We start from the raw sequence: 13,544 nt of genomic DNA, 5'->3' as shown, positions 1-13,544 counted from the left end.
CTCTGACAGAGGCTCTCACTTTAACCAGCCCACCCCTGCTCTGTGTAGCAAGACTCTTCTCTGTGCCATTCCTGCAATACCAAGGGGAACTTCCCCAGTGGGTCAGATGTAGTAGATGCTGGTCCAGGAAGTCCTACACATGTGTGGTACCATCTTCCATGAGTGCCCAGGAGGTCATGCCTGATCTCTCCTTCTCCAGTGATCCAGACGAGTTTGAAAAAGAAGAACAAGTCACTTTTGAAAAGGAGGAATGTTAGGGTGAATGAATGCTCCAGCACCCAAGTTCATTGGCACTCAACCAAGGTCACAGACTCGTCTAAAGGCACACAGATGTCCTCTGCTGCCCAGCGACTCCCTGCTGGAGACTTCAGTGCTCAGATCACTGGATGGGAAGTGGTCTGATGCTGTCCTTCCACAGAGGCTTAAAAAAAAAAGTGGAAAGGAGGTTGATAAAAATTAAATTAAAAAACAAAACAAAATTATGTAGCAAGATGAGAACCTTGACAGTAGAGAGGAAGGAGCATGAGGTAAAAAGCATGGGTTCTTGGGGCATATGATTCTCCTTAGTAACAACAATTGCATTTCAAACCTTCCCTCTTATAATTTGATATTCCCTCTTATAATTTGTCTTCCCAGGGACATGGTAATTGTATTATAATTTAACAAAATCCACTGACTTTCATAAAAAATATGAATTTTTGCAACATATGCTAAAGAATTCTAGTCAAATATCACTCATTAGACTAGTCATATCAGTGGTTTTAAATACCACTTCAAAATATAAAACTTAAATTTCAGGAAAAAGTGCTTGAATAGATTTTATAAAGCACCAGGAAATATCCAAAATATTTTCCCTTACTGTGTCTACTGAAAAAAAAAAAAAAAAAAAAAAACTCTTCTGAAATTTCCTCTACTTGATAAAATAATGAGTTAAAAATGAAAAAAAAATCTAGAGCTCATGGGCTTATATACAACAAGCTATGTAATGATTTCCATTTAACATTAGTCATAGTGGTGGTCACTCAAATAGGAAGTAAACTTGTATTTATCCAAACACCCAATAAAGCAAAATTCTCAGGTCAAAAAATAAAAACAGGGGTTCTGGAAAAGAGGAACCCTGATGGGATAAAGTCACATAGCCCCTTTCTCATCAGGTTAAGAATGTGCTCGAAAAGTGACCAGCACAGTGAGTCATTCTTACTAAATGGCTCTCTGTCCTTTTGACTAGAAAGTATCTAGTTAGGGGTATTTTATTTCTCTTTGGCCCCCGATCACCACAACCCAAGGCAGGGTCTGAGAAAAAAAAGTGACAGCAAAATCTCTGTGTAAGGACCTGCCCAAACAATACCCATATACATACAATTATTTGATGCTCTATATTTATCCTTTGGAATTATTTCAGGTTTACTTGTGTCTCCCTCTCGATCCATTTCCCTCGATCCAGGCCACCCTTCATTACTTTCCAGTCCAAGAGCACTATGCTGGCCACTGATCTGCATGTGAAGCAGCTTATTAGGTATCCTATTTTAGGTCAAGGGGGACACTCCATCATTGTTTCTCAAAATCAGGGGGTTCCTTTCAAAACAGACTAGAGACACACATATGTAAACCTACCCTCTCTGCAAACACTAAAGACAGCTTTAAACTTGCAAGACAGTTCCCAGGAGAGAGTGTCTGTGAACTTTCACATTTCCTCTAAGCACATACCAAACATCACGCACCCCAGTCTTCACTGTACAACTACTTACCATAGCTAGGACATGGAAGCAACCTATATGTCCATCGGCAGATGAAGGGATAAGGAAGTTGGCATACAGATACACAATTGTATGTTACTCAGGTCTAAAAAGGAATGTGGCCAAGTCAGTTCTAATGAGATGGGATGAACGTGGATCCTATTATACAGGGTCAAATGAGTCAGAAAGAGAAAAATAAACACTGTATGTTAACACAAATATATGGAGTTGAGGACCATGCAGGAGGTACTGCACATCCAACATGCAGAGCAGCAAGTGAAGACACAGACATATAAAGAACAGACTTTGAACTCAGTGGGAGAGCTTGAGGGTGGGTTAATTTGAGAAAATTCTTCTAAAACATTTACATTACCTTATGTAAAATAGATGACCAGTGCGAGTTTGATGCGTGAAGCAAAGCAACCAAAGTCATGTTGAGGGACAACCCAGAAAGACAGGCAGGGGAGGGCAGTGGGTGGCACGTTCAGCATTTGGGGGACACGTGTATACCCATGGGCGATTCATGTTGGCCAATGTGCAGCAAAACCTGTCTCAGTACTGTAAAGTAATTATCCTCCAGTTAAAACAAATAAAAGACTATTCTTCATAATCTTGCACAGTGGTCAGTATTCTCAGAATGAGGGTGCAGGTGAAAAAGATACAGAAGAAAATTAAAAGCAACAACACCAACAAAACAAGTGTAATGATCAAAATGGAATCAAAGGATGGTCAGTGGGCCACAGCCTTGCAGAAAAGAGACTCACAAACCTATGTGGAAAGGGGACTTCATAAAGAATAGCAGGTGGACCCCAATTTAAGAGAAGCCTGAGGGTAGACTTGTTGGCCATGGAATGACAGTTCAGAGATGTGCAGCCGAGCCAGATATCAATTGGAGTGACTTTGGCCTCACCAGGCCACTTCATCTACCTCAGCTTCTCCGTTAGAACCTGGTTTTTACTAGAGTTATCTACCACTCCTATCTTTTGCCAATTCCCTCAGGCCCTGGTGTCACTCTGGATTCCGCGGAGTCTCACTTTCTCCACAAGTGGAAGAACGACCCAATTTCCTGGATAACAGCTATGCCAGTGCTCAGCCCTTGGGCTCCTCACCTCTCGTCCTCCCAGTACCTCTCATGCTGGAGCCTTCCTCCTCACCTAGTACTGCAAAGGATTGGGCCACAGATCCTTTATGATGACCTTCCAGGGCAATGAGCAAGGTCAGCACAGGGCCGGCTAGGCCCTGAGCCCTCCCGTGCACCGCCAAGAACTCCAATATAAATCACCAATCTGGCCCAGTGCCCACGTGGGACCCCACCTCAGCAATTTGGTCAGATCCTGTGAAGCTGTGGTCAGAGAGCCAGTTGAAGAAGTTAACGCTGCTCTTGTGGTTCCTGCGGCTGTATGCCTTACGTTCAAACCCCTGGTGCCACTGAATTGGAGTGGAACAGGATACTTGGTATCTTGCAGGAGAAGGAATATGGGAGAAACACCTAAATCACTTTCCAATTCAACCTCCACTTTTCTGTCCCCACCCCCCAAAATCCAGGGAGCTGCCTCTTACCAGTGACGTTAATGAGATACTTCTTAACAATTAATTCTTTTTGGAAATACGTATTCCTCTGAAAGGACAATGTGATCATGCAGTGATGAGTGGGATGCTGGAGTTCCTCCACCTGCCAGGACAAAGTGTGGCAGGTGGGGGGTGGGTGGGTGTGAAACCTCTTTACAGAAGAGCTGCCTTTTCCTGTCTTCAGGGATAAACCACATCCTCTCCCCTTCCCAGTCACCTCCCCTCCTCAATGATCAGTGTCCCCTGCCTGACTTTCAAGTTGGTCATGAAGTGAAGCATGTCTTGGTCTTGTTTGGTCATCAGACATGACATTTTGGGGTGGTTCGTAAACTGCTTTAGGTCAAGGAGCCTCTAGATGCTCGAGGTAAAAGTGCCAGAAGAACAAACCTAGCCTAAAGGGTAACATGGCTCTGTCTGACTTCAACTTGCTCCTAATTAACTCATCACATTTCTGTTGATGAAGACTGTCTGAACGCCAGACAAGGCTGTGCCTAGGAATGCACTACCAGAAGGAGGTTCTCTTCCTAACAGGAAGGCCCTAAGCTCCATCTCAGCCCCCTGAAAGTTAGCTTACTTCTGGAGAACACACACTGCTAGCTACAACCAGTATGAGCACATACACTGCCAACCTCCCCCCAAATACACTCAGCTTTTGGAAGAAGACCTGGATTCCAGATAAGCCTTTTATCTGAAGAGTCCCTGGTGCTAAGGACAATTCTGACTGGGACCTCTGCAAGAAAAGCCCAAGTACCAATTTGTGCTAGCCAGAATAGCAAGGACATCACACCTAATATCAGGAACAGATATGCAGGACGGTCACCAATACCCATCATCCAAAAATATAAATTTTATACCAGAACTCTCAGATCTATAAACTGTTCCTGCAATAGCACAGGTTAAAAAAAAAAAAAAATCTCAAGCACCACAGCAAGGCATACAACTTTAATCCAGAAACCACGGATTCCCTGGGTGATGGCACTTCTGTGTTCTAGATTCAGCATCCGCCTCTGACAGTTCTTATGTTTCAGGCGAGCGTGCACCCTTTGGGCTTTCTTATTCACAGGCTCCAGCTCCAGCTGCAGGGTCGCCAGCGCCTCCAGTGCAGGCTGGTCACTCGGAGCTCCGGGCCTTGGATGTTCCTGGCACTGCTCCTCCGAGGACACCTGCTCCTGCTCCTCGTACACCACCAGCTCCACCTCCTCCATGACGTCTAACACCAGCAGCTGGACTTCCTGCCCGATTCCCGATATCTCTCCCTCCTCCAGGGTAGCACCTTCCTCCACTGCCTCCACCCAGTAGAGGGTGGCCTCCTCGCTTGGCACACCACCTGGGGCCTGCATCACCTCTGTCACCCCACCAGGCTGCTAGGCCCCAGGGCCCCTTCCTCGTGAAGACCTGGGCTCACAAGATCCAGGATCCCGGGCTGATGCCGCCTTCCCCTGGCCCCATCTCACTCTCCATGGTGTTCTGGTCCTAGCCCGGAGAGGCGAAGAAGCTGGCCACGAGAACACAGCAGGCAGCCTGCACAGCCTGCCCACCAACTGCAGCCTATGTGGCACTACCAACAGCTTCCTTGCCCACAGCCAATGAGCAGGGAAGGGGAGACACTCATGCGCAGAACTGTGCGTCCCCACGCACGAATAGGATGGTGGCCGGAAGGGGCTGAACTCCACACCCTGACCTCCAGACACCAGGACACGCCCCTTGGAATTCTGGACACTCTGGCCACAGGTGACCCAGTGGCCAAACTCGGCCCTGCGCAGAGTACACCGGTCCACGAAGCCGTTTGCCTGACCAACAGTGCAGAAGTGCCTGACCAGCGACTGGGAGAGCAGGCCAGTTGGAGGTGAAGGCAAAGAACCTGAACCTGATGCTGCAGCCATCCTCAAGCTTGACATTGCCTCTGGGGCAGCGGGTGACTCCGTGTACTCAGGGATCCACACAGGTGAGACAGGGTTCGTGGGTACCTCAGGGACAGAGGGGCTCACCTCGGATCCAAGCTACAAGCCCTGGGCAGGGCGTGGGGCTGGGGGGCCGGGGGGCGGTGCAGGGGATCATGGAGGCACGGGGAAGTGGGCGGATCTCATGCTGACCTCACCAACGTGCACCCGCTGCAGAGTGCATCTCTCAACTTGTGCCTTAGGCTTGAGCCATGTCAGGAATGCAGCCATCCTCTGATGAAGAAGCAGAGCACTTTCCTCAGCTCACTGTCCAGGCCCCACAACGCAGCCCAAGCCAGACACCCTGGAGCCCCTGACCTGCGGGCTTTCAGCTCTTGGCCTGTCCCCTGGCCTGGCTTAGAGCAGGCAGCCGGGTGGCTAAGGATGTGCATCTGTGGATGCACTTCCCAGAGGAACAGAGCTTCTCTGGGAAGTGTTTGAAGTGGAGCAACGTGCTCCTCCTGACCATTAGTTACTCCTGCCTCCCAGCCGAACAGCTAAGGTGGGCACACTTAAGTGCCTGGACAGATGCCATGCTCACACTCTGTCTCCTAGGATGTCTGGTGTTTCACACTGAGCACATGCCTTAGACCAGACACACACACACACACACACACACACACACACACACACACACACACAGGTGACACTAGCACACACATGTACACACACACACACACATACAAGGAACAGTGACACAGATGCAAACAGGTGTTTCAGAGACTGAAGAACCAGTGGTTCATATGAAAGACACAGACCTCCTTATTTCTCTGAAGAAAATGTCCATTCTGATCTTCAAATATGAAATATAGAGAAATCCAACTTTCATGAAGGAAAGTTTTTCATACAGGCAATATAGATTTTCATACATGCAATGCAGAGAACTCTATATTTCATGGTGGACAGTCATTGCTTTATATTTGGGAAATACAAAGAATTAAGTATTTCACAAAGAAACAGTGGTGCCGAGAATATAATTTATAAAATAGAGGTGATTCCAATTCCATATTCGTTCCCCATATCTTAATTAGTTAACTTCATGTCAGTAAAATTTCACTGAGGTTTCCATATAGGCAAGGCATACAGTTTCACAATTCAAGCAGGAAAGCATATGCTCAATTTTTCATATCTGAAATATATAGATTTCCCCATTCATGTAGGAAACAGTGTGCACAAATATTTATATGTGAAACAGACAAGATTCAATATACGAGGAAGAAACTTATAAAAGTACGGTTTCAAACATGAAATACAGATTTCCTTTTTCATGTTTAAACATCTGCATCCATGTTCTCACAAGTGAAATAGAGAAAATTCCATATTTCATGCAGAAAAATCATCTCTCAGATTTTCATCTGCATGAAGCAGGGCATGCATAGCAAGGGCTCTGGAACAACCCAGAAGCATAGCATAGGAAGGGATATGGGAGTGGTTCCAGGATGGGTGGGACCCCTACATACTTATGGCTTATTAATGTTGATGCATGGCAGAAACCATCACGATACTGTGTAGTAATTAACCCCCAGTTAATTTCTTTCTTCATTGAGTTTTGAGAAAAGGAAAAGAAGAAGGGGACTCTGCTCTGCTCTGTGGTGACGTAAATGGGAAGGAAATCAGAAAATGATGGGAAATATGTACACCTAAAATTGATTCGCTTTGACATATGTACAGCAGAAACTAAAGCAACCTTGTGATGCAACTATAGTCCAATAATAATTGTTTGAAATAGATTACATGTCAACTAATTCCAGCAATGAATAAATAATCGATGGCCCCGTTGGCAATATATGACCTAGGCAGTGTTATGCTAAGTTAAATAGTTCAGTTAGAGGAAGGCGAAAGCTTTTACATCACATGACATTGTTAAGTTGAAATCCCTGCATTATGAAAACAGAGTAGAGTGTGGTCATTGGGCTAGTTGAAATGGCCCATAATGGTCCAGGTTACCAAGTTTTAGTCCCGGGTTGAATAAGCTCATCAAGGAAGATACTGTAATAGAGGCAGGATGTAAGAGAGCTGTAGGCCTCAGCCCAAGACCATTAGTGAAGCTAGAAAACCCAACACTGTCAACAGAAAGCCTCTCAGCACAATGCAGTGAAAGCTACATTATAGCCTTCCCACAGGCCCCTCCAGGCCCTTGGGCCTCGGGCTGGGTAATGGACTGTGGAGCTTGGGGACAGGCTGTGTCTTGCAGAGTCCCAGAGCCCTTGCTGGAACCACTCACTGGCCTGGCCCAGGTTTCCAAGCAATGGCCAACGTGTCCCACCCCTACCTCCATGTCTGAACAGTTGTGACATCTGCATGGGTCACAGTCTACAGGACCCAGCTCCCCATTAGGGTAGACTGAGGAGGCTGAGGGCCAGCTGCATGCTGGGTACCTGGCTCCCTCATTGACGGCGGCTGGGCAGGGTATGGGGGCCTTCGTAAAGGGAGGGCACAGAGAGCTGAGAACTGCCTCTTCTAGCTGAGACCAGGCACTGCTGGAAGTAACAAGACTGGGTGCTAGATGAATGCTCCCAACAGGATAACTGGCCTGCATAGGGACCCCCTCCTTCCAACCAGGACCTTAGAGGATGAAAGTCAAACTTTGGGCCTTTCCTTTTAGGGAATAGGGAATAATGTTCAGTTCCCTTGAGGATTACAGGATCACAGCTGGCCACCACCTTACCTCAGGCAAACAGGATCTGACAGCAAGAAGTTTGTACCAGCTCATCACACCCCTCTCTCACGTTTCCTATACATGGCCTTTGCTGAAAGCTTTGAGGGAGTTTACATTTTTTTTCCATTGGCTTAGGCTTTTATTCTTTTTTAATGCAAGCATTTAACATTATAAGCACCTCAAGACATGCATCTCATGAGTTCTCATATGCTGATTTTTTTTTTTTTTCTTTTTTTTTTTTGGTCACTCAGCTAAAGTATCTTTTAATCTTTATATTTTACCTCTTTGTTTAAAATTCTGTTTTAATTGGAAGTTAATTACTTTACAGTATTGTGGTGGTTTTTGCCATACATTCACATGAATCAGCCATGGGTGTATATGTGTTCCCCATCCTGATCCTCTCTCCTGCCTCCCTCCTCATCCCATCCATCACGGCCTTCCCAGTGCACCAGCCCTGAGCACCCTGCCTCATGCATCGAACCTGGGCTGGTGCTAGGTTTCACATATGATAATATAAATGTTTCAATGCTATTCTCTCAAACCATTGCACCCTTGCCTTCTCCCGCAGAGTCCAAAAGTCTGTTGTTTACATCTGTGTCTCTTTTGCTGTCTCGCATATAGGGTCATTGTTACCGTCTTTCTAAGTTCCATATATATGGGTTAATCTACTGTATTGATGTTTTTCTTTCTGACTGACTTCACTCCGTATAATAGGCTCCAGTTTCATCCACCTCATTAGAATGGATTCAAATGCATTCATTTTAATTGCCAAGTAATATTCCATTGTGTATATGTAGCAGAACTTTCTTCTCCTTTCCTCTGTCAATGAACATCTAGGTTGCTACTATTGAAAACAGTGCTGCGAGGAACACAGGTGCACGTGTCTTTGAACTCTGGTTTCCTCAGTGTGTATGCCCAGCAGAGGGATTACTGGGTCATATGACAGTTATCTTTCCAGTTTTTTAAAGGAATCTTCACATTGCACTCCATGGTGACTGAACTAGTTTGCATTCACACCATCAGTGTGAGAGGGTTCCTTTTTCTCCACACCCTCTCCAGCATTTACTGTTTGTAGACTTTTGGATAGCAACCATTCTGACTGGCTTGAGATGGTACGTCATTGTGGTTTCGATTTGCATTTCTCTGAGAATGGGTGTTGTTGAGCATCTTTTCGTGTGTTTTTTAGCCATCTATATATCTTCTTTGGAGAAATGTCTGTTTAGTTCGTTGGCCCATTTTTTGATTGGGTCACTTAATTTTCCAGAATTGAGCTGCAGGAGTTGCTTGTATATTTTTGAGATTAATTTTTTGTTTGTTACTTCATTTGCTATTATTTTCTCCCATTCTGAATGCTGTCTTTTCACCTTGTTTATAATTTCCTTCTGTGCAAACACTTGCTTATAGTTTTCCTCCTGCACAAAAGCTTTTCAGCTTAATTAGGGCCCATTTGTTTGTTTTTTCTTTTATTCCCATTACCCTGGGAGGTGGGTCATAGAGGATCCTGCTGTGATTTATGTCAGAGAGTGTTTTGCCTATGTTTTCCTCTAAGGGTGTTGTAGTTTGTCACCTTATGTTGAGATCTTTAATCCCTTTTGAGTTTATTTTTGTGTGTGTAGTGTTAGAAAGTGTTCTAGCTTCATTCTTTTACAAGTGGTTGATCAGTTTTCCCAGCACTGCTTGGTCAATAGATTGTCTTTTCTCCATCGTATATGATTGCCTCCTTTGTCAAAGATAAGGTTTCCATAGGTGTGTGGATTTATCTCTGGGCTTTCTGTGTTGTTCATGGCAAACAGACGGGGAAACACTGGCTGACTTTACTTTTCTGGTCTCCAAAATCACTGCAGATGGTGATTGCAGCCATGAAATAAATGACGCTTACTCCTTGGATGGAAAGTTACGACCAACCTAGAAAGCATATTGAAAAGCAGAGACATTAGCTTGTCAGCAAAGGTCTGTCTAGTCAAGGCTATGGTTTTTCCAGTGGTCTTGCATGGATCTGAGAGTTGGGCTATAAAGCAAGTTGAGTGCAGAAGGATTGATGCTTTTGAACTGTGGTGTTGGAGAAGACTCTTGAGAGACCCTTGGACTGTGAGGAGATCCAACCAGGCCATCTTAAAGGAGGTCAGTCCTGGGTATTCACCTGAAGCTGCAACTCCAATATTTTGGCCACATGATGTGGAGAGCTGACTCATTGGAAAAGACCCTGATGCTGGGAAAGATTGAGGGCAGGAGGAGAAGGGGACAGCAGAGGATGAGATGGTTAGCATCACTGACTCAATGGACATGGGTTTGGGTGGACCCTAGGAGTTGGCAATGGACGGGGAAGTGAGGCCTTGGGTGCTGTGGTCCATGGGGTCTTAAAGAGTCAGACGCTACTGAGGTGAGCTGAACTGAACTGCAGTCAGTTCGGGCCAATGGTGGTGTCGCAGTGCTGTTTGGTGGTCACTGGCGAGCATAGCTTCACGGGTGCTGAGCCGGCAGCATCGTCCGTGCTGTGGGCGCTGCGAAAGAATCGCTGATCCTGCTGAACTCAGATTTCGCTTTACCCAGAACGAACAGTCTGTCTACCCTACATCCTGGGAGTTTCCCCAAATCCTTGTGAGTAAAGAAGGTAGGCTGCATCCTTATATGGGTCCATTTGTAGGAGTTTGGAGATCTGTGGTGACAGAAATCAGGAGAAAAGTGGAAGACCGGGGAGAGGCTAGAAAATGACCACGAGGGGCCCTTTAGGTGACCTGGGGACATCCTCCCTTCTCATCTGCATTGGGGAGAATGGTTTCCAGTGGGAAGGCTAGAGGCAGTGTGTCTGGCCAAAAACAGGTGGCTTTCTCATGAACGTGAAGGTATTTTCTCATTTTATAACATACACAGTTTACGGAACCAAGCTCAAGTGTGCATCATGATATTTTCTCACAGAGGATTATACTTGGGTACCCATCCCCCAGATTAGGATGATTCTTAAAAGTAGAATTCAGATTATGCCCCTCTCCTGCTTTAAAAAGCAGGCGTCTGGCATCTTCTCACTGGATTTGGAATAAGATCCAAACTCCAACAGAATAAAAAGTCCCACAGCCAGTAAATATTAGTCCACTGCTGATGGAGATTCGGTTTGTTTACATCCTTTGCTATGACAGACAGTATTGTCAAAAATAACTCTATATAGAATATGCATGCTTATGTAAATGTATCTGTAGATAGATTCTCAGAAGTGGAATTGACGAGTCAAACTTACAAATAAGATAAACGTTGCCCACTTTCTCTTCTTACAAGTTGTGCCAATTTCAGCTTCCACAAGCACTGCACGAAGCCCCACAGCTCCACCAGCACTGTGTCATAAAACTTTCAAACTTTTGTCAAGCCGATGCAAAAACTGGTATCTCAATATATATGCATTTCTCTTATTATGAGTGAACTTGAACATCTTTGTATAAGTTTCAGAACCAGTTGCACTTTTAACAATACAGTAAGATATCTGTTCATGCCCTTTGATCATTTTTTATTTGGTTTGTTGACTTATTATTTATTTCTAAGAGTTTTTTATATATCAAGGGGGGTTAACACTTATCATTGTCTTTGACTTCAATTTCAATTTGACTTTGGTATCATGTCTTTATTTTTATAATAAGTATCTATTTATGGCTGTGCTGGGTCTTCACTGTTGCAAGGGCTTCTCTCTAGCTGAGGAGAAAGGACCTCCTCTCTAGTTGTGGTGCACAGTCTTCTCATTGCAGTGGCTTCTCTTGTTGTGGAGCACAGGCTGTAGGGTATGTGGGCTTCAGTAGTTGGGGCTTCTGGGCTCTGAGCACACGATCAGTAAGTTGTAGTGCATGCATCTAGTTGCCCATTGAAACGTAGTAACTTCCCAAACCAGGTATTGAACTGGCATTTCCTGCATTGGGAGGCAGATTCTTTACCACTGAGCCACCTGGGAAGGCTTACTTATAATTTTTAGTATGTTTTTTAAGGTGGTCAAATTTCTCAGTTTCTTTCTTTCTTTTTTTTGTTTTTGAGCAAGCACCTTGTCTTATTCAGATATGTGTCTGTTGTGCCTGGGACACTGCCAGTGCATTGTAGGTGCTCAATTAATATCTGATGGAGAAAATATCCACTCCACTTGAATGATTGATTTCTTGAGTAGACATCTGAGTCCATGTGATATAATACTATTACTACTGTTTATTATGTGCTATATATGTTGGCATGCTTTTGGCTGCAAATAACAAAGGAAGAGGAACTCAAAATATTTCAACCATAAGGACATTTTAATCTCACATAAAAAATTTAAGCCATCTTTCCTAAGCAATTATCCTTCTAAGAATTAACCAGTGTTCAATCAATAGAAATCTCTGTTGAATCACTCCTGCCACATCTTTTACCCCATGTAGATTATTGTCTACAAATGAAGCCAAATTAGAGGAAACAGTGTCCAGGGATAGAGACAAAGAGACTGACTTCAAAAGAATTTAAAGATACTTGTTAAATTCTGCCTTTGGGGTGTTGGTGGCCATGGGGTCTGAGATCACACATTCCTGAACCTTTCAGTCAAGTGGCCAAATATCTTTTTCTTTTTTAAAGTCACTTTGATGGTATTTATGCTATTTGCAACTGAAAATTCCAAGGTTAGATCTCTGACTTCTGAGTCCCTTGTGAAACAAATACCTCCAGGCTTGGAGGTTGACCTGAAGACTTCTTTGATTTTCTGTCCTTCTCCTGAGCTGGCCAGGAAGTTCTGGTGTTATGCTCAGATTCCTAGAAGGCCAAGGGTCTTTGTTTGGGAGTATTGCATAGTCCAGCTACTCTACTTCTAAGAGGGTTTCAGAGGGCTGCAAGATCCTGTTGGATAAACAGTGAAGGCAAGGTCACAAGACACCTTCTTAGCTGGAGGAACCCTGGTTGGTGTCCAGCATCTGCTGGGGGAGGTGTGGAGAACCAGGGACCTGGGCTGGTGGGCTGCATCTCTGATGGCAGGTGGTGAGGCCATGGGTGCTGCTATAAAGAATCCAGCTCCAGGGTGTGCCTCAGCAACTTCAGGTCCGCATGGCAGGAGAGCCTCCAGAAAGAAATGTTGTGCTGGAACACAGAACGTTGGACACATGGTTATGGCTGCAATGTGCTGGCACCTCCTGCAGGCCCCCTGGATCCCATGACTGTGGTGAGATCCTTAGGAGAAGTCACCAAGTCAAAACATCATGGTGGAAACCCCATGGGGTCAGTATCCACTGGTCTGGTCATCCTTTCTGTTTCTTTGGAGCCTGTTTTTTTTTTTTTTTTTTTTTTTCTTTCTTTCTTTTTTTTTTGGCTTTGCCCAGTGGTATGAGGGAATCTTTCTTCCCCAACAGGGATGGAACCTGTGCCCCCTGTATTGGGAGTGTGGAGTCTTTTTTTTTTTTTTTTTTTGGCCCACGAAAAAGGATGTTTATTAAGAGTGTGGAGTCTTAATCCTTGGACCACTAGGGAAGTCTCCTTCTGAGCCTATTCTGATGGGTTATCCTGCACTGTCCAACATGTGGACTGACTGACCCCTTTTCCCCTCCATTGTGGCCACCGTGTGCTGAAAGTCCTGGTGTGCTGAAAGTGAAAGTCACTCAGTTGTGTCTGACTCTTTGCAACTCCATGGACTATATCCTGTCAGGCTCCTCT

At 44.9% G+C, this 13,544-nt stretch overlaps 1 protein-coding gene across 1 annotated transcript; it reads right to left on the bottom strand.

The window, feature by feature from the left end:
* Positions 1 to 2,890: 2,890 nt before the first annotated feature.
* On the bottom strand, positions 2,891 to 4,645 carry LOC133053511 (testis-specific Y-encoded protein 3-like). The gene is made up of 5 exons (XM_061138096.1): positions 4,244 to 4,645; positions 3,558 to 3,635; positions 3,290 to 3,408; positions 3,051 to 3,195; positions 2,891 to 2,932 (listed from the first exon to the last, which is right to left on the bottom strand). Exons 1-5 carry the CDS (start codon positions 4,643 to 4,645, stop codon positions 2,891 to 2,893), a joined length of 786 nt encoding a protein of 261 aa, XP_060994079.1.
* Between the last annotated feature and the right edge of the window lie 8,899 nt (positions 4,646 to 13,544).

The sequence above is a fragment of the Dama dama genome, chromosome Y, assembly GCF_033118175.1.
Source record: "Dama dama isolate Ldn47 chromosome Y, ASM3311817v1, whole genome shotgun sequence".
Taxonomy (NCBI): Eukaryota; Metazoa; Chordata; class Mammalia; order Artiodactyla; family Cervidae; genus Dama; species Dama dama.
This window is presented reverse-complemented; position numbering and strand designations above follow the sequence as displayed.